This window comes from Euprymna scolopes, chromosome 10, assembly GCF_053919585.1.
Source record: "Euprymna scolopes isolate OS-2025 chromosome 10, ASM5391958v1, whole genome shotgun sequence".
NCBI lineage: Eukaryota > Metazoa > Mollusca > Cephalopoda > Sepiida > Sepiolidae > Euprymna > Euprymna scolopes.
The window spans coordinates 111,820,072-111,840,532 of NC_136491.1; the positions used below are offsets into that span (position 1 = coordinate 111,820,072).

Here is a 20,461-nt window from a genome sequence, read left to right on the forward strand (position 1 = left end):
TTTCTATGTTAATTTGGTGGGTGAATGTTAACTTACGCTACAACAGATCCCCGACAGCTCTAATTTGTTTTTTTTTAGAGGTATTCGAGGTCACTGACAACGAATCTGATAATCAAACCCGTTGCAAATTTTATACATGAAAAGATATCAAACTTGACCATATTGGGAAATATCAAAATGTTTTATATGAAGTCGCAGGTACTACGTTCCGCCATTTTTAATTTGCCCATTTCTTTAAAACGCTTGTAACGATAGTTCTAGTGAAAGGCCCATCACGAAATTTGGAATATATACTGTCATAATATGAACAAATTTTCTGTCAGAAATTGAAAGAACGGTTTTTGAGATAATTTAGGTTAAAAGTTAAGGTCAAGGTCAACTTTTTTAATTTGACCTTGAAAAAAAATATTCTCAGATAAAATTATAGAGCTATCCAAGTACTTTAAAATGATATATGAATGAACTTTGTAGGCCCATAAACAGAGATATCGTCTTATAAAGTTGGTCACTTCATAAAAATTCACATTTTTGTAAAAGGTCAAGGTCATATCTCAGGAACTCCTTGACCTTGAGCTGTTTAACAAGTGCCATTAAATTCCTTTCATGGAGATCTAAGAGCGTAGCAAATTTGAAAAAAATCCGTGCCGGACATGGTTTGTGCCCCCCCCCCCCCCCAATTTGTTGATTTGACATGGAATGAGCCATATATATACCCATTATATAGACTGTTGTTTTTATATGCACTTCAAATACATTTGTCTAATCTCTATCAATGGAAGATAGTCTCCTATCATTGTTTAAAACCCCTCATGCACAAGCATTTGTTATCTCCTCAAAATAACATGCTGATATGTCCACATTATCATTTCAGTCCAAATCAAGCAAAATATTATTCATCAATAATTTGATACCCCGCTATCCAACAGTTATAGTCAGGAAAAGTAAAAATTGAGAGGTGGGGGTGGAGGCGAACGTTAGGAATGGTTAAGTTGTGAAAGTTATCAGATAACCATTTCTGGGTTTTCATCTTTGCACATAACTACTTCATTTACTCACATAAAATTAATATACGAAAGTATAAATTTATGCGTAAACTTTAAGTATTTACTTCAAAAGTGCTCAATACGTAGGTAGAGCTAGTTAGTAAGTTATAAAATATATATGGCGATTAAGCTACACTGAATATTCTGCATTTCATCCACTCTAGGACTATTCAGGCTTATGCGCGAATTTTGTGGTTATCTGTCGTTTTTATATACGCACCTTCTATTGAGATTTTAGTTAGCCAATCAGCTTTCTAGTATCCACCGCGCCCTTCCTATCAGCCAATAAACATGCACTTATCGGACAAAGGCCTATTGTACCATTGGCTGATTGGATAACTAAAATCTCAATAGAAGGTGTGTATATAAAAACGACAGACAACCACAAAATTCGCGCATAAGCCTGAAGGTTCCTAGAGTGGATAAAATGCGGAATATTCAGTGTAGCTTAATCGGCATATATATATATATATATATATATATATGCCACTCTAGGAATCTTCAGGCTTATGCGCGAATTTTGTGGTTGTCTATCGTTTTTATATACACACCTTCTATTGAGATTTTAGTTGTTAATATATATATATATATATATATATATATATATTATATATATATATATATATATATATATATATATATTAACATTTCAGCCCGGCGTTGCCCGGGTGTTTGGAGGTGTATGGTGAGCAAAAAAAAAAAAAAAAAAAAAAAAAAAAGAAAAGAAAAAAGTGGTCAATTTTTTAAACTTTGACCCCTATTATGACCACTTAACATTTGTTTTGGACTCAAATCCAGTTAAGTTCGATCGATGTCCAAGGAACTCATGTCTAAAATTTTAAGTGTTTAGACCCAAAATTGTCGGAAGAGTTTGGTAGAGTTCTCAAAAGGTCAAATCGTTGAACTTTGACCCCTTAACAGCAACATTTCTGGCCTAAAACGGATTACAAAGGCTTTCCCAAATTTCAATACCTTGTATACCAAATTGCGAGTCTGTAGACTTAAAATTGACAGAGTTATTGCATAGGAAAATGTAGACAGACATACAGACATTTTCACTTTTATACACACACGCACACAGACATTTTCACATTTTTTTAGATATATATATATGTGTATGTATGTATTTATATATATATATATATATAGGCATATATATGCATACATATATTTATGTGTGTATATGTAGATATATCTGTATATGTATATATACATGTATATAGATATGTATATGTATATATATATATATATATATATATATGTGTACATTCATATTAGTTTATATATTTATTGACATGTATATACATATATTTCTATATATGTACTAGCATTTCAGCCCGGCATTGCCCGGATGTTTGGAGGTCTATGTTGAGCAAAAATAAAAAAAAAAAAGCTGACAATTTTTTTAAACTTTGACCCCTATTATGACCCATTAAAATTTATCATTTTGTGCTCAACTCAAGTTATTAAGTTAGATCCATGTCCAAGGAACCTATATCTAAAATTTCAAGTGTTTAGACCCCAAATTGTCGGAGGCGTTTGATAAAGTTCTCAAAGGTCAAATCGTTGAACTTTGACCCCTTAACAGACAAATTTCTGGCCGAATCGATCACATAGATTTTCTCAAATCTCAGTACCCTGTACATCAAATTTCGAGTCTGTAGACTAAAAATTGACAGAGTTTTTGCGTAGGGAAAAATGTACATACACACACGTTCACTTTTATAGATATGGCATTATTCTATATGTCTGCCTGTCTAGAGATGCAACTGAAAACAAAAGTTTTATAACAACAGTAAACAAAAAATTTTATTCAGTAAAATTTTTTAAAAGCATTATAGAAGTTTTCCAAATGTGGTATTAGCTTTGTATAATTAATTCGAGGTTAGGGTTTATGCACATCATACATAAAGAGAAAAGATGAGATGTTGCAGAATAAAGACGTTGAAACATCCGGGTGGATTACAGAAAATGCCGGAAGACGGCCAAACGAAAGTTTGATTTTTTTTATGCACAAACGCTGGCCAGTTTTTTCAGTGAAAGATTATATATATAGACGCACTGATGAGCTGTGTATGTGGATGACTATATATATATATATATATATATATATATATATATATATATATATATATATATATATACTTATTTTTTTTATTTATATAAGAAAAGATAAGGAAATAAGATTAAAGTTACACAAGAACTTTATTGCATTATCATGTCAATAAGGATAATGGTGATTACAATAAGTGAAAGGAAAATAAAGGGGGGAACTCTTTAAGCCACGCCATTTCAAAGCTAAATGCTTTTCGTCAAAAGAGGAGAAAAAAACAGCATTGTACAAGAGTAAGAGCTTCATCTATTCAAACAAGTTAGCGCTTTGTCTTCGAAAACAATCAATTTTTTCAAATTAATTAACACACACAGGTTGTATCAATTGGTTTTCTAGATGTAAATCCAATGAAAATATGATTATTAGACAGTTCTCAATACAGGAGAGAGCTGGTATATAGTCTATTTGCTATCAAACATTATTGGTTACATATGTGCATGCATGTTTCAGTGGATTCAATTCAAAGACAAGACTTCAGACTAAAAAAGAATGGATATCAATTCTTTTTTGGTCTAATGAAGTGTTGTTCCTGAATTGGGACTTTACTGAAACATGTATACACATATGTAACTAATAATGTTTGTATAATAAACAGACTACATACATACATACATACATACATACATACATATATATATATATATATACATATGAAAGATAGATAGATATCATAGAGAAGATAATAAAATTCTCGTCATACAAATACTCACCTTTTTGGTGGCTGATGGTCAACAGACATAATTTTCACAGCAAAGGCATTGATGTCAAAATTGCCAAAACCTTCAGAAGGTTGAACAAACTAATAAGACAAAACAAAAATTTTTAATTTATATTTTGAACATAAACAGAAAATATATCGAAACTCTTAACATTTAATTCAAGAAAGAAATAGTTGTTTATTTTATTAGAGCCTTAATATTTATAAAGATATTACTTTATAAATATTAAGTCTCTAATATTCATAATATATTTTAAGTTTACTATTTTGGATTATCTTTGTGAACTTAATTGCAATTCTTATACACTAGTAGAGTACCTACTATAGGATAGGTGTAAGTATTAAATGTAATATTGATTTTAAATTTTAATGTTTCAGTTGTTACCTTTCGAAATCGTAAAGTTTATCAAAAAATTTATTAGATTGATGCAAAAATGTTTTTTGACGTTCAACTATATATATATATATATATACACACACAAAAACAACATTACTTTTGCATCAACCTAATAATAATGTGCACTGTTTACTAGGATATGTATTCCATAATAAGTTCAATATTTTAGGATTTTATTAAACACATGTATATTATTGACACGCATGTGCACTAATTCCTTTAAATATGTATAGCTTCGTATAACTCCAAATTTAATGTAGATCAATTTTTTCCTTCATTAATTTTTTGTGCTTGATCTATTTTGAAATTCAAAATTTAACAGTGTAAAAGACCAGATAAGTGCAAGATTAAAAAAAAATATATATATATATATATATATATATATATATATACACATTTATTCATTCAAAATTAAATTCAAATTTTTGACTCATGAGTTTTTTTCAGGAAAATCCAGATAGTATTTTTGTTATTCTTTTCCTTTTTTTACATGCCATGCTGGTGGTAATGCCTCACACGTCCTTCGATGTTGATGGAAATCATGGTTTTAAATGTTCGATACAGTGTGAAAGGTACGCGTGTCAAAATAATAAGGAAGTTTCTTTAGAGGGAGTGGGATGCAGGGCATTCACTAATTAGTAAAGTTAAAGAAAATAATAATAATAATATTGTTACCTATTGCTGAAAACAAATTCCAAAATAAATGCTCTTTTCATTAGTACAGGAGATTACTTTGTATACACTGATGAGTTGTGAAACAACGAAACAGGACTGTATGTCGATGACTAAAATATATTTTATAAAGCCCCCCCCTTGGGTTGAGCACTATCGTAAATAATCTTACTCGCTACTTAATTTAGCTGAAAAAATGCGAAGCTCGCAGTTTGTTTACAAACAAACGTTTGAGCCCTTTACGAGTGGCGGACAGATGTTTATTTAAATAGACATTCGGACAGATTAATTACGGCCACCGCTTCCGTAGTCAGGGGGTAGAACTGCCGACTGTCATCACGACGGTTCTAGGTTCGATCCTCGGCTTGGGATAGGTGTTAGTCTAGCGGCACTGATGAGTTGTGAAACAACGAAACAGGAATGTATGTCGATGACTAAAATATATTTTATATATATATATATATATATATATATATATATATATATATATATATATATAATTAACAAAAAATAAAAAAACAAGAAAAATTGATGAAAATAAAAATTGAATTACAATATTTAGTGATCCATTGAAAATTCAAACAAGAAATTATAATAAAGTAAAATCATTAACCCATGAATTTTAAAAGTTAGGCTCTTTTCATCAGAGGATAAACATTAGTAAAAAATGTACCACTGATTAGCATAATTTTGAAAATATATAAAACACTTTTTTGTGAATTAAAAAACATTTTCAGTAGAATCAAATAAAATAAAATAATAAAAGTAAAGAATCAAACCAGTTAATCAATTAAATAATGAAGTTTTACCCTGTAAGATCCAATAGAAAGAATTTGGAATCCAAAGTGTAAACGAATTATAATGAAATCCAAAAACTCAGTTTATTTTTTAAAGTATTAAACAATCAATGAAGTTGCACTCCATAAAGTCCAAAATGAAGCATTTGTAATCAGGTGCGAATTGATTAAAAAAAAAAAAAAAATTGTTTTTTTAATGCAGTCCATTTACTATTTTGGTTAAATAGGTGCATCTATGTTCCATGTTTTTTTTTCTTCCATTTTTCTTTTTTTTTTTTTTCACCAAATTCATCAAATCATCATTATGCGGGGCTAGTCTTAGTGTGTTCATAACTATGTCATTATAATGAGTTCCTTCAATGGCCAGTAATTAATAGTCTTTAAAATGAACATACATTGTTTAGATGCCACATGCGAAATGTGATCACATGTAAAAACTTCAAAAGGATGATTAGTTTTTTTTATATAATGACTAACGATTAGTTAATGTTAATTACTACACTAGATACCTTAAAATTTTGTGACTAGTTTTGTAATTAATATTAATTGTGGAATGTCTGTTTTTTTTCTGTAAAAGGCTTCAAGAATTTAATCTTTTGATGGTATTATGGTTTATTATTTTATAGTATTAACTAAAATGTCTTTATTGAGAAAGGGGGAAAATCATGTTTTTTGTTTTTTTAGGTGTTGGCAAATTAAACTAGTATGGAAGAGATGCAGGGTGAGCCTTCAAGATTGTGTTGTGGTAGTCAAACCAATGTAACAATTAGTTTTATTATTGTCAGAGATACATTCTCCTATAGGGCATTGGAATGGATACATGGATACATTACATTGTTTTCTTTTCTATTGTGTTTTAAGCTTAAGTTTTATTGTAAACTACATAGTTTGATGTTCTCAGTTTTTTTTTTAATAAATAATGAAGCTTATTTTATTATTACAGTGGATGGAAGATATATATCAATGTATTATATTTTTTAGAACATTTTAGTCCAATTTAAAATTCTGCCTGCATTTTGTTGCATTAAAATAGACTCATACAGTGGGAATTATTTAAATGATTATTATTAGTTTTGTATAAGTTTCTCACCATTCATTTAATTTGTTTGTCTATAATAGAATTGAGAAATGGATTGTTAATTTCAACTTGCTTAATATTTTTTTTATCCATTAAATATATAGGTATTTTTAATTTTTTTAAATAAAAAATGCAGAAATGTATCCGCAATTTGATTGGCTGCACCCTTCTCTGTAAACTCTCTCTCTCACATATGTGATGTTGCTAGTCCCAGTCTTTTCTATAAATACTATTATGGCATGTGTTCTTCATAATTGTTTGATCTATTCCCTGCTTCTTTTGTTCCAGCTTGTTTGACTCATTTCTATAGTGGTCCAATGCAATTCTTTGTTTTAATGCCTACTTCCTATTCTAGTAGATTTTTCCAAGAACTGTTGCGCTAGAGAACTTTCTTCCTGATGACCGTTTTTCTTTTCAAGACTAAGGCCAATAGGCCTCTCGTGTCTTTGTAATAATCATCTTTCGTTCTTATGAGCTCCTTACATCAAGTGGCTTCACACCTTGTCTAGAGTAGTTTCCATTAAAAAAAAGAAATGTAGAATTGGAAAATTTCAGCAACTTACTGTAACCTTCTTCAACCAAATATGAAATTATGAAAATCAGTAGAGAAATTTTGTTATTTTAAAAATATGTGCAAGAATTAGGTTTCATTTGTTAAAAAAAAAAAATATCAGTCTCAATTTCAACCATTTTAAAACTTTTTTTAAAACTTTTTTTGGTTGTTTTCACAGTCACTGTCTACATAAACAACCTGTAACCAAAGGCATGTTGTCTAATAGACAATATCATTCTTTTAGCTACTTCAGTGTTTATGACATCATTAAGAGATATTTTTAAACTCTAATGGATGAAATCAGAAAACTATCCATTTATAATGAATGTCATAACGGATCTTTCCATTGTCTTCCACCTTTGTTTTAGTGGATGACATAATCCTTTTGTGATGTCATTCAGTGTGTAAATAGACAAATATCTAAGATAACAAGATCTTCACAGTTTTGGTACACAATAGATAGATTTTAAATTATTTTGTGTTATATATATATTTTTAAAGAGTTTATTTCACAAAAAAAAAAAATCACAAACCAACTTTAAAAATATTTCTTGTTACTCAATCGGAAACATTTTCTAATCATACGTGTCTTAAATACATGTGGGGCAAAAATAATGAAGTAAATAAATATATCCTTCATCATTCTACAAAACATGATTAGATTTAAATTTTTAAGTTGGCTTGGCAGGCCAAGAGCAGGTTCAAAAACTTTCCCTTGAATAATAGCCATGGTGAGACACTCATATAACCAAGTCAGTTTAAGATGATCCTCAGTGTGGTACACTATTATTAGACCCAGATGATTGAGAAAGTCCAACATGATGTCTTGCGCTCGTACGCTGACACTGTTTTAAAGCCAAGTCAGTTCACAATAATCCCTAGGCAGAAAAAACATGGGAGAATGTGAAAAAAAAAATGAACTAGATGTAAAGAGAGATAAATAAGGACCTGATTAATAAATTATTTTGAAAATTAATTTCTTAAAAGCTATTTAAAACATGTCAGCATGTAAAATGGATGTTAAAATGATGATGATGAGAATGATATGAAAAAAATGGCCACTGTTTGTATACAGAAAAAAAAAAAAAAAGAAAATTTTTTTTTTAAAATCACAAAACTTCCAGTGTTTTACATAAACTGCCTGAAAAATTCCAATGAAAGCATTTCTTATTCTGCATAAGTACTGGGTTTTTTTTTCTGTATGCATTAGAAATGTAAATTCCCTTACCAAAGGTTTGGGTCCTTCCAGTTCTGAAAACTCTGTGACCATCACAAAATCTTGCGAGAGACTTGCATCTCGGTTCCATGGGTGTGGAAAGTTTGCGGAGGGAATCAAATGTGAAAGGTTTTCACTGGCATAGGTCATCGGATCATGGTACTCTGACACCTGCGGGTACACAGTTGATCCAAACATTGTTTGAAACCTAGAAAATAAAATCCAAAGAAGACATTACAATTAGTGATGGGACGATTCCAAAATTTTTCCCCGATTCCGATACAATTACCGATTCCATTCTAAATTTGCGATTCTGATATGATTCGATTCCGATTCTTTAAAAATTTATTAATATTTAATTAGAGATTTGTTGTTGTTTTTTGTTTTTCTTTTGTAAATTTTTAAATTATGTCATAAACCTCAGAGTAATTTTTGTGTATATTTTTTCCTAAATGCTTTCCCTGTAATAATTGAAAATTTATAATTTTAGAAAAATAAAAGAATCAGTTTGGAATCGAAAATGAGGCTCAAATCCCCCCCCCCCTACCGATTCTGATACTCCCAAAAGTTCCGATTTTTCTGGATTCCCGATTCCGATTAATCATCCCAACACTAATTACAATAAAGACAAAAGTTTAAATTTGAACCATTCGGACTACTATCCTCACAACAATGTAACCTACAACCATCTTCAGGTGCATCTTTTGTCAAATTTAGAAATCTTCATGTCAGACTCAAGAACCTTACTATAATTTCAAATTGAATTCTTTATTTAAACCATGGAGTAAATTATTCTCGTTCAATCAGCTATGAGTGATTTTTAAATTTTATTCTTAGTATGTACTGTAGTAAGGATTAGACCTCCAAATATGCAGAAGACTATCATTTAGAATTGATTGCACCTAGCACCTTTATCTGTTGCACCAAATCTCCATGTGGACAATTCAAGTATTAATTTTTTGAGTTTTAAGCCCAATCTTGCTTTGTTTTAAGTTTTGGTTTGGTTTACATTTCATAGATTAAAGAAAAGAGATCATTGCTAAATTGTTAAAGAAAAAAAAAAGAAAAGAAAAAAGGAACAACATTACATAATATAAATTATGTCAGAATATTAAAAGTCTGACATATACTAATATTTGTTTGTGTTCCATTATAATACCCTTTATCCAATGAAAAGTGCTTAAGTTCAACAGATTACTATTTTATTTGATTCTTTACAAACATTGATACACTATTTGAAATGGTTGTTGGATTTTTACGGCAGGTCAACACTTATTAAGTAATTCTTATGTCCAAGCTGGACGTTTTATAAACAAGCGTATTGAATCCATTAGTGCTAATCTGTCTGATCATTAATTGAGCTAGAATTAATGAAACTGAAATCAGAAACCAGAGAGTTGGTATATAAGCAGGTTGGGATCTTCTATCCTGCTTAGATGGACAAGAGGAGTTCTGATTGATTGTATGTGTTTGATGTCACATCGTCCAAGTATATATTATCCGTTATACATACTATGGCTAGCAACTCTTAATTATCATCCTCACATCAACTCACACAAACACACAGGGTTTTTTTTTTTTCAAGAGAGGATTTATTAAATTGAGTGATATATACAATTATAGAGATCAGAATAAGAGAGTGAGACATTAAGACATTGGTCCCAGATAGAGACAGCTTGGGCCACCATACTATGTGTTGTGACCCTGCAGGCAAGTAATAATCAAGGCAAATACAGTAGTATAAATTTTTAAAAAATGTATTAATTAACCAAAGTATGTTACAGAAGTACATGACATGATTCTGGGGCCATAAGTGCTGCAACGTTTCGATGTAACTGTATTTATAGTCTCCGGTCAAGTTCATCATTCTTGAAATAGGTAGATCAGCTTACCTCATAACACTATGCTAGCTCACACTATTCACTCACTCTGTTCTACTTTCATTGTTTTTTTGGGGGGAATGAGCAGATTTTTCGTGACTGCTTCACTCAAAGGACTGACAGAAAAGGGAGCAAAAATCACATGTCCTTAAATTCAGTTTACCCATTGGGATGATCCTATTAAAACACAGATTTGTCAATTATTCTCTTCACCCAAGGGTTTTCATTATGTAACACATTGTCCATGAGCTATAACCATGCACGTATGCATTTACTACACAGGCCATCATTTTTTTTTTTTTTTTCACTTGTTGTGTCGGTCCAAAATTGTTGTTCAGTCCAGTCAGTACTACAATAAAAGAATTTTCTCACCAAACAAAAAATCACAAGCCCAGCTTATAAACAAACAAGAAATGTTTAGTTTTATGGAGACCACAAGTAATAATCGTCTTTCTATGCTGAACAGCAAACTTGCAAAATTAAAGCCCTGCAAGACCAAATCGAAACATACAAGTCTCATTAGCACAGACCCTCAACCAAGAGTCTCAAAAACCCAACTTGCCCGGAAAAGCACACTCCCAGAAAATCAACTGAAACGTTCAACTCCTCCAAAAGACAGGCTTTGATCACCCTCCACCTACCCATCTTCTGGAATCATTTCACTCTTGACTGATTCTGGTTTTTGTTAGTGGTCACCATTCGACCATCCAGAAGTTGACTACTCGATATATAGATTGAAGACAAAAGCCAGGCAATCTTCATTCAATAGAAAATATCTGCAGATAATCTTGGACATCATTTTTCTTAAACAGGTCGGTTGCAGCATCATTTTTTTCATTTGATGCAGTACTTATTTTTTCACAAAAAGAAAAAATCTCTTGGGTGGTCAAATTCAAGCTAGAGATATTTTCAGTTCCCTGCGTTTACTCCTCTTCTCTTGACCAAACATCTATCACCTGCAATGTCTGCCATTTGTATGCATCATTAAAACATGTTATGTAGCACATGTTTACAGACTATGAGTAGATACTCTATTATATAAATATACTAGCCTGGGTGCCCAGCATTGCCCGGGTGTTTAGAGGTGTGAGTTGGGCAGAAAAAAAAGTGGTACTAGGCAGGCAGACTCGAACCCATACCGCGAAGGAAGAAAAGAATGTGGGGGGGAAAAAAAAAGTCACATCTTTGCTGTTATGCCCATCCGGAAGTGGCAGAAGGTTTAAATTAAGGCTAGTCAATCGAAAAGAGGCGATGATTTTCGAAAATATCAGCAGAGAAAGCGACTCCTCCTTGTAGAAAAGTGCCCAGTTGAGGGTGAAGGAATTAATATTTTTAGCCAATTTTTCGATATTTGTCGTCCAAAGGGTCGAGCTTCCAAATGATACTGATCTCGTGAAAATCCGTCGCCTCTGTTGAAAGTTTTAGGCAGACATACAAACATACATTAGGTGAGATTTATGTTACACATTGCTTCATGTAAGCAGAACTATTACTGTCAATCAGATAACAGTTGGTACCCTTATGCTGGTAAGTGCCAATTTGATTCTACAGACCGTTTGTTTTTTTTAGATTAATTTGCTCTCTACATGTATAATCTCTAAGTTATAGATTTTAATTCAGAGATACTACTCTGACAGGTACTATCACACAGTGAGAGTATATCAAGGTTGGTTGTTTTTGTTTTACGGCATATCAACCCGTTTCGGGTTATTTAATGCCGAATCCAAAGATTTTGAAGAAAAATTTTTTTAGAATATATTTGTTGTTTTCACGTCGGTTTCTATTTAACCCATAGTTGGGACCCTAACAGGTACTACCACTCCGGGTCAGAGTGGACCTGGGAGCAATAGTAATCAAAGGGTGGCTCCACACTCCCCAAAGCCCACAAGCTGGGGCCTCACCACTGGATATAGTTTAAGGTCATATCCAGGACCCCCATTGAGGGACTTTTACCCTCTGCAGGGGGGCAGTCGGTGTATTCTAATGCCCCACTGACAGGGCCAGTATATCAAGGAGTAATGCTAACTAAAAAGTTGAATCTATACTCCCTACATAACCCAAATTGAAGCTTCAAAACTATATACATTTTAAAAGAGTACTCTTTTGTTCAATGGGACCCAATATTATAAAAAAATTTTAGATGAGGATTGATCATTTGTATTATTTGAACTATTATTCTCAGCAAATCCTTTACATGTAGACAGCGAAAATCTTCTGCTTAATTATACATTTTTTTTCTAATCATTATTTTTTGTATTAAAATAAAAAAATTAAGATACGTTCCATGTGTATCACGAATATAACAAATACATTGTGCTCATTTTTTTCCTTGTGCTTGTGTACCGGTTGACAATACTTGTTTTGCAAGTCGAATAAACATTTCACATTAAGTAATAACACTAAAAACCTACCCAACTACGAGGTACCTTCAATAAGTTTTCAGATTTTTTTTGTACAGGCATCTAAAATTGTCGTAGACGTTCGAAAATTGAGTAAGCATTTGCTGTACATCTTATGAGATGACTGGCCGATTTTTATGATTTCAGGTTCAAATAAACAGCTACAGAAGGAATTGGAATGCACCCTACATAAGCCTGATTTTCACAGCTGGTGAATTTCAAAAATTCAATCTGGACGTCAGGACACTTTAGAAAAACAATATGCAATAAAATTCTGTTTTAAACTTAGAAAAAAAATGTGACATAAATGTATGGAATGCGTCAGACTGCTTTTGGACCATGTTGCATGAATCGAGCATCAGTTTTTGAGTGGCATAAGAGATTTAAGGAATACAGGGAGTCTATAAGGGATGATGAGAGGTGTGAGAGGAGTAAGGAAGTCAAAACACCAGAGTTGATTGGCCAAATAAAGAATTTCATGGATAAGGACAGTTGTGTGTCTATAGAGACAATAAGCGCACAATTTGATGTCAGTGTGGGAACTGTACACACAATTATTCGTGAAGAACTGAAGATGCGGAAGATTTGCGTGAATGCACCAGTCAAGAACTCCATCCTTGTCGCAGATTATTTGACCATGGTGAGCATCAAGACAGTTCCTCACCCTTCCTATAGTCCAGACCTTGCTACATGTGACTTTTCCGTTATTTCCTAAACTCAAAGAAAAACTTAGAGACTGTCATTATGAGAATTGAGGAAATGAAAGAGGCTGTGACGAGGGTTATTAAACCGCTCACATAAGAGGACTTCCATGCAGCCTTCCTGAAGTTGGAATGGTACAACAAGTGCGAGAGTTTCATGTGTGTACTATCAATAAAAGTGCCCATATAAAAAAGTTTGGAAACTTATTAAAGGCACCTCATAGGTAGAAGAGTAACTTGCCTTTGGAAACATTTCTTTGTTATATATTTGATTTTTTTTTTTTTACCACTTTTTCGAATCTCAGTGGATTGTAAAAAAAAAACAAAAAAAAAAACAAAAAAAAAAAAACAAAAAAAAAAACTAATATTATCAACAGTAAATTATACAGATTGACATAAAATTTCCACGGAGTCCTTTTAGTATTTTATTAATACTAGAACAGAATATTTAATCTATTATATAAAAGGCATTTGTGTATGTATGTGTGTGTGTCCATGCACATGCATGTGTAAGTTCATCTAAAAGTTCAAAAACTACAAGACAAACAGCCACAAAGTTAATATTCTTCATCACTATTACCTTAAATGAATACCTAAAATTTAGAAATATTCATTCTTTGATCCTAAACTGGTTCAGATTTGGTCAGAGTGTCGATTTTTCATCCATGTACTAAAAGGAAATAACATTTTTATCAAGGAGTTACTTCCCTTCTGCAAAATTATGTTATTGCTGCATATTTAGTCACATAGTCATCAGATGTTTACCTTAAAAAACATATATACATACACATACATACATACATAAAGGACAATTGTGTGTGTGTATGTCCAGGGAGAGGAACAGGCTAGGTGGTGGAGAAAGAGGGGGAGGGAGGAGGAAAACAGGAGGGGGGAAGGTGAGACAGAGAGATTGATAGAGAGTAGTAATGATATAGAATTTTATGTTATGCTTTTGTCCTAGACAACGACAGGAAGTCTTACTGGTAATATATAACAACTACAGACCTAACAGGTCATGGATGGTCTATTAACTATTTAAAATTCTTTACAGAAAGAAAACAAAAGACAAGAATAGAAAGAGAAAACGGGTTGACAGTTGTTGCCCTGATTAACTAATGACATGAACTTGTTGAATGTTTCAGTCTGCACTCGATAAGATGATGGCAACAGCTATTTGCACCAGCAAGGTCAACCTGCTCTCCTGCTCTACATTATCGTATACCCTTGCCATTATTAATATGTGCCATTCAACTAGATTTAATTATGACTATTTATTACAGCCTCAAATTAAACCAATGGAAATGGGTATAGGAGATAGAGGTGAGGATGTTTCAGTTTGTGTAACTTAGTTTAAAAGAAACGATGAGGTACATATATTGTGGCAGATTTATTTACTTGGTATTTATATATTTTTTATAATGAACTAAATTAAACTGGGGACGAGCAATAAAAGCGAAAATTAATAATAAAAAAATAGAATAAACCAGAATTATCCGATAATCATGAATATTCAGATTTTCTTAATAAATAAGTGTTTATATTAAATATTTATTTTCTAAAAAGAAAAATGTTGATACTTCAATTAGCATTAGGGCAATTAATCGAAATTGGGAATTAGAAAAATCCGAACTTTTTGGAGTATCAGAAAAATTTGTGCCTATTTTCCGATGCCAAAAGCGATTCTTTTAATTGCTTATTATTGTTTATTTTATTTCACTTTTTTTTTATGTTTAAAACTTAATTTTCAATTGCTGGTACAAATTAGAAAATGATGTTGATTGATTTTAAACTAACAGTGAAACTAGAATCTATAGCTCACCCTACCCCCTACACACAAGTGTGTTTTTACATTTGTAAAAATATATGCACATATTATATGAGGTTTTACAATAATCCAAAAATTAAAAGACATCAACTCTATGGTTAAATATTTAGAGATTTTCAAAGAATGCAAATCAAATTATTGTATTGGAATCAGGAAAATTGTTAGAATCGTTCCATTACTAGCTTCTACACAATATTAATGTTTTTTTTTGTTTTTTTTTTGTTAACCCTAACCTAACTAAAGTTTTAGATTAGTTTGATAAAAATCTGTTTAGTTAGGTTCATATTGTGTAGAAGCACCAATGTTTTTTTTGTCTCAACTTATGTTTTGTTAGGTCACTTAAACTACTTTACCCCACCCTCCACTCGCACACACATCTATTCTTCATTTTAAGAATGAAATAAGTTTTATACCCATAGTTGAAACTTGGTAACCACTTTTACAAAGAGATAACACCCTTTAATGCTAATGAAAAAAAAAAAATTTAATGCTGCCCTCAATAGAAAATGATAGTAAAATAATAAATAATGTCTTGAAAACTTGAAATATTAAAATATTAGCTGTGTCAATATCTACGTGCATGTAGGTTTATAGAGGGTGATTTTTTAAAGTCGTCGAACTTTAAACTGACAGTTCTATTTTATTTAATTGCAAATTTAGCAACTACCGGTAATTTTGAGTTCAACTTGTGGTTTCATGTTGAACAATTAAACGTTTGAAATATATTTAGAGTTTAATCATTATTAAACAACATTTAAATATTCAAAGTTTAAAGTTATATTTTAATCCCAAATTAATTAATGAAACAAACAGAAACAATCTAGTTACGTCTGCTAAATAAGCAGAATGCACGCCTCTGCAAAAATTCATCGGCGTGAAAAAAATCTAGAGATGAAAGACCCTTGAAGATACAAAATTCGCAAAGCTAAAACACTTTTTTTTTTATTACAATTTCACCTCAAACAAAGCACAGCGTCACTTGGATGTAGGGGGTTACTATCAGGGACATAAGTTGCAGGGATACTGTGTGGAGAGTTGAGCAGCAAGATGTCTGTTAACGTCACACTTGAACTTCTGCATGTTAGTACAGTTGGGGAAGCAGAAAACCGGAAGGGAATTACAGAGTCTAGCAGTTCTGGGGAAGAAACTATTAAAGTAGAAGGCTTTCTTACATCTAGGGATCGCCATTATGTAGGGGTGGGACTTTGCTGCTTGTCGGGTTTGACAGGCGTATTTACGTCAAATTTGAATGTATTTCTCGATTCAATCTGTACTTGAATAAACATAGCATTCGGACTGTTAGTGGCCTCTCCAAGTAGTCCATCCTTCTTGACTGAAGCAAATCAAAAATTTGGAAAAATAGCCATTATTCATATTGTCATATTGGTTGAAAGTTCTTAAAATTTATGACAGAATCAGTAATTTCTTCTACAAATTACCAACTGAGAATTAATTCAAACTCCCTACACTGGGAATTCATCCACAGATGCCTGAGTTTCCAAGAATGTTTTCTGCGGAGAATATGGCTAGAAAGTTCCCTTGAATTAGAGATGAATATGACACGCTCTTTCACACGGAAACATTACCGAATTTCCATTACTAACGATTACTATATTGTCCAATTTCTACCGTACACTCTTTAACCCTTATCCTGGAGTGGCCTCTTGGCCTTGATAAGTGGTGATGCCTATGTAAAAAAAAACAAAAAAACATTCGACATGTTCTTGCCAAAATACAACCTAATTTAATGCGTACAGTTGTGAACATTAGACCTCTAGATTATGTATATACATGCAGGGGCCATATACCCGTACTTCTATTCAAATTATAAATGCCAAAAATTAATCTTTGGAATAAACCACATATTTGTATAATAAAATTTTTTTTTTGTGATTTATTTTAATTTAAAGATCACTTCTTTAAAAAAAAAAAAAAAAAAAAAAAAAAAAAAAAAAGAAAACGCCCTTTATATAAATGGGTTGAGTCTGTGAGTGAAATTAGGTACAATGAAATTGTAGTGAAGATCGTGATAATTGTAGTAGAATATATTTTTTCTTATGCGTTTAAGTATCATTACAAAAGTTCTAATCCTGAATAACAGATTAGTACAGAAAGGTCAAGGCGAAGTGACTCAGATGAACTGATATCAGTTAATCTAAATCTATCTCGTTTTCTCTTTCAAGAGATTCTTTTATCTTTAAATACCGTTTCTTGTTTTCTTTGCTGTGACAAAAAGAAAAAGGAAAGTAAGGCGGCAAACTTTGATTTTAAATCTGCATGTAAAACTTTCATGTGATCACATGATAATGAAATCATGTATTCAGTGCTCAGGTACACTACAACTGTATGCAGAGTACATCATCATCATCATCAATATCACCAGATCAAAATCCATTTTGCATGTTTGGCCTGCACTGAATGACTTTAAGAAATTGACTTTGAAACTAACATACATCTGGTCAGATCTTTATTCATGCCTCTTAGCATCAAGTTCATTTGTATCACTTTCTATGTTTTTATTGGCTTTCCTCTATAAACTAAACCTACCTTAATTGTGCTACACCTACTAACCCAAGATCTTTCATCTATTCTCTCAATGTGGCCATACCATTAAAGTCTCCTGCTGTGTACACATCTCCCTATACTGTCCAGATTTCATTTTCCTCTGAGGTCATCAGAAATAAGCTTGTCTTTAAGACTGATGTCATACACTCATATCATTCTCATTATTTCTATCCATGCAACGCATATCCTCAACCTTCACTGACCAGGTTTCACTTCCATACATTATCACACTGCATGCACATGCCTGATTGACTCTTCTCTTGGTTGACGGTGTTTGATGGAGCGTATTCGCTGGTTGCACATGTCTGAACTGTTTCCGAATGGTCAGTATTTTGAGCATGATCAGAAATTCCATGCTTATAATGCGAATTCTAAATATGGCCACACCATAACTGCATATAGTTTTAAATAGACGGCTATTCTTGCTGAGTGATGTAAAGACACCATCAGTTTTCCTGATCATTTTTCTTTTTTGAGATGTGCTTTGTATATGTATGTACACTATTAGAGCATTTTTGAAGATTGATTCTCCTAATGAACTGACGTTCTGTCTAACTTTGCAGCGATGTGTGGGGAGTAGTAGATAAACAACTTAACCTTGAAACCAGACAAAAATCTAGGGAAAGAGCATAGAGAGCATCATCGTATATGTGAAATGTTGAAATGGAAATTTGCTCAGTAAAAATAAAGTTGCCACTTTTATGAATATGAGTTGTCGTCCTTGGCCATTTTCATAAGTGAAGGGCAGAGAATCCGGTACGTGCATTAACGGCGTAAAACTAATAAGAGGGCATAGTTTTGAAAGCCGGTTTATCATAATTTTTTTGTAGGTTTCCGATTATTTTTTGATTGTGTTTGAAAGATTAAAGCCTAAAATTAATTTCCAAAAGGGAAAAAATATTTGTACATGTGAAAAAAAAAAACAAAAACAAATTAGAAAGAAAAATGTTTTCATGGTGACATTCGGAAACTGGCAAGGTCAACTAAATTTTGAAATTAAATAAATTTGTTGTAAAAATCCGTTGAAAGATAAAATATTAGTTTTATGGAACAATTTCAAAGATAATTAGTAAAGTTCTAAGATATTGAATTAAATAATAATTTTAACTCCCCCCCCCCAAAAACCCACCTTGTTTGTACAAAAAAAAAAAAAAAGAAGCTTAATTAGCCCCTCAATATGAGAGATTCTGGCTTCGCACAATAAAAATGAAAAGTAGTCTAGCATGAGTTCTACAGAAGCCCAAAATGTCAGAAAGTAAAAATGCTATCTGAAAATGACGTTCAGTGGTTGAAGGGAGGGAGGGGTGCAAAACTGACTGGTTTTCTTTTTTCCTCAGCCGTGCCTCCATACATTCCTTTCGTGAACGTCTGTATAATTTTTACAATTTTTTAGTTTAATTAATTTTGTGTTTCTCCTTTTAAATTAAATTTTAATTTTTTTTATTTTTCAAGATTATATCAAAATTATGTTATGCTAAAGATTGCACGTTCTTCATGCAAGGAAAATATTAAAATCTTACATATAAAAATTACTGTAAAAATGTAATCTTAGAGGAAATAATTTTTGCAATTATAATTTTTTTGTGTGAAAATATTAACAATGCTTAATTCAATGATAATATCGGTAGTTCAAGAAGTTAATTTTTTTTAGAGTTATACTGATTTCATTAATACAGACTTTAGGAACTTTTTTATAATGTTCCTGAAAAAAATTTCAAAAAAATTTTTTGGTTGCAGTTAACAATGCTTTATTTTCATAAAAAAAAAAAAAGAAAAAAACAAAAATAAATTCATCCATTTTTTTTTTTTTTTTTACTAAAGAAAACCATAACTTTAGTAAAAGTGTTTTTTGTTTAAACAGAATAATACATTTCCACTAAGATTCAAATAAAAATAATGGGTTCATTATATTCCGTGATCATTATTTGATAAATACTGAAAATTTCATTAAAATTGGTTAAAAATGTTTATACATTTTGAGCATTTTTATACACACAAACTTAAAAACAAGGAAATAAAACAATATGGTTCCTTGTCCTTTAAAAAATATATGAACTTGACTGATCGTCTTTGTACTTGTTTATAAGGTGCCTATTAAATTTTTTCAGACGAGTTTTCATTTTGATGTTTTATGTATAGTTTCTAACATTTAGTGTTTTTAATGTTTTTTTTTTTATTCATGTATTAAAAAAACAAAAACAAAACAAAAAAAAAAACATGATTCTAAGTTAAAAATATGTTGTTCGAGAGTAATACCAAAACTGGTTTCATGCTAAATAATTTACATATCAGGTGCATGCATAGTAATAAAAGTGTCATAATCTGTGTCATTACTCCAACACATTCACACATGTATGTATGTATGTATGTATGTATGTATGTATGTATGTATGTATGTTGCAATCATCATCATGTATGTATGTATGTAATCAGCTGTTTCGCAGTATCACGGTTCTTCAGTGTGGCTAGACAAGAGCGTTTTCATATTGAGATTTGAAACCTGG

General features: G+C 31.5%; 1 protein-coding gene across 4 annotated transcripts in view; it reads right to left on the minus strand.

Annotated features, from left to right (window-relative positions):
• LOC145286207 (guanine nucleotide exchange protein SMCR8-like) overlaps nucleotides 1-20,461 on the minus strand; it is a 144,202-nt gene that overhangs the window by 90,337 nt on the left and 33,404 nt on the right. For all 4 annotated transcript variants that reach the window (XM_080135008.1, XM_080135009.1, XM_080135007.1 and 1 more), the window contains exons 2-3: nucleotides 8,600-8,795; nucleotides 3,867-3,955 (exon numbers count right to left, since the gene is read on the minus strand). In XM_080135008.1, coding sequence (XP_079991134.1) covers nucleotides 3,867-3,955; nucleotides 8,600-8,785 — 275 coding nt within the window. In that variant the 5' untranslated portion in view covers nucleotides 8,786-8,795. The remainder of the gene's footprint in view (nucleotides 1-3,866; nucleotides 3,956-8,599; nucleotides 8,796-20,461) is intronic.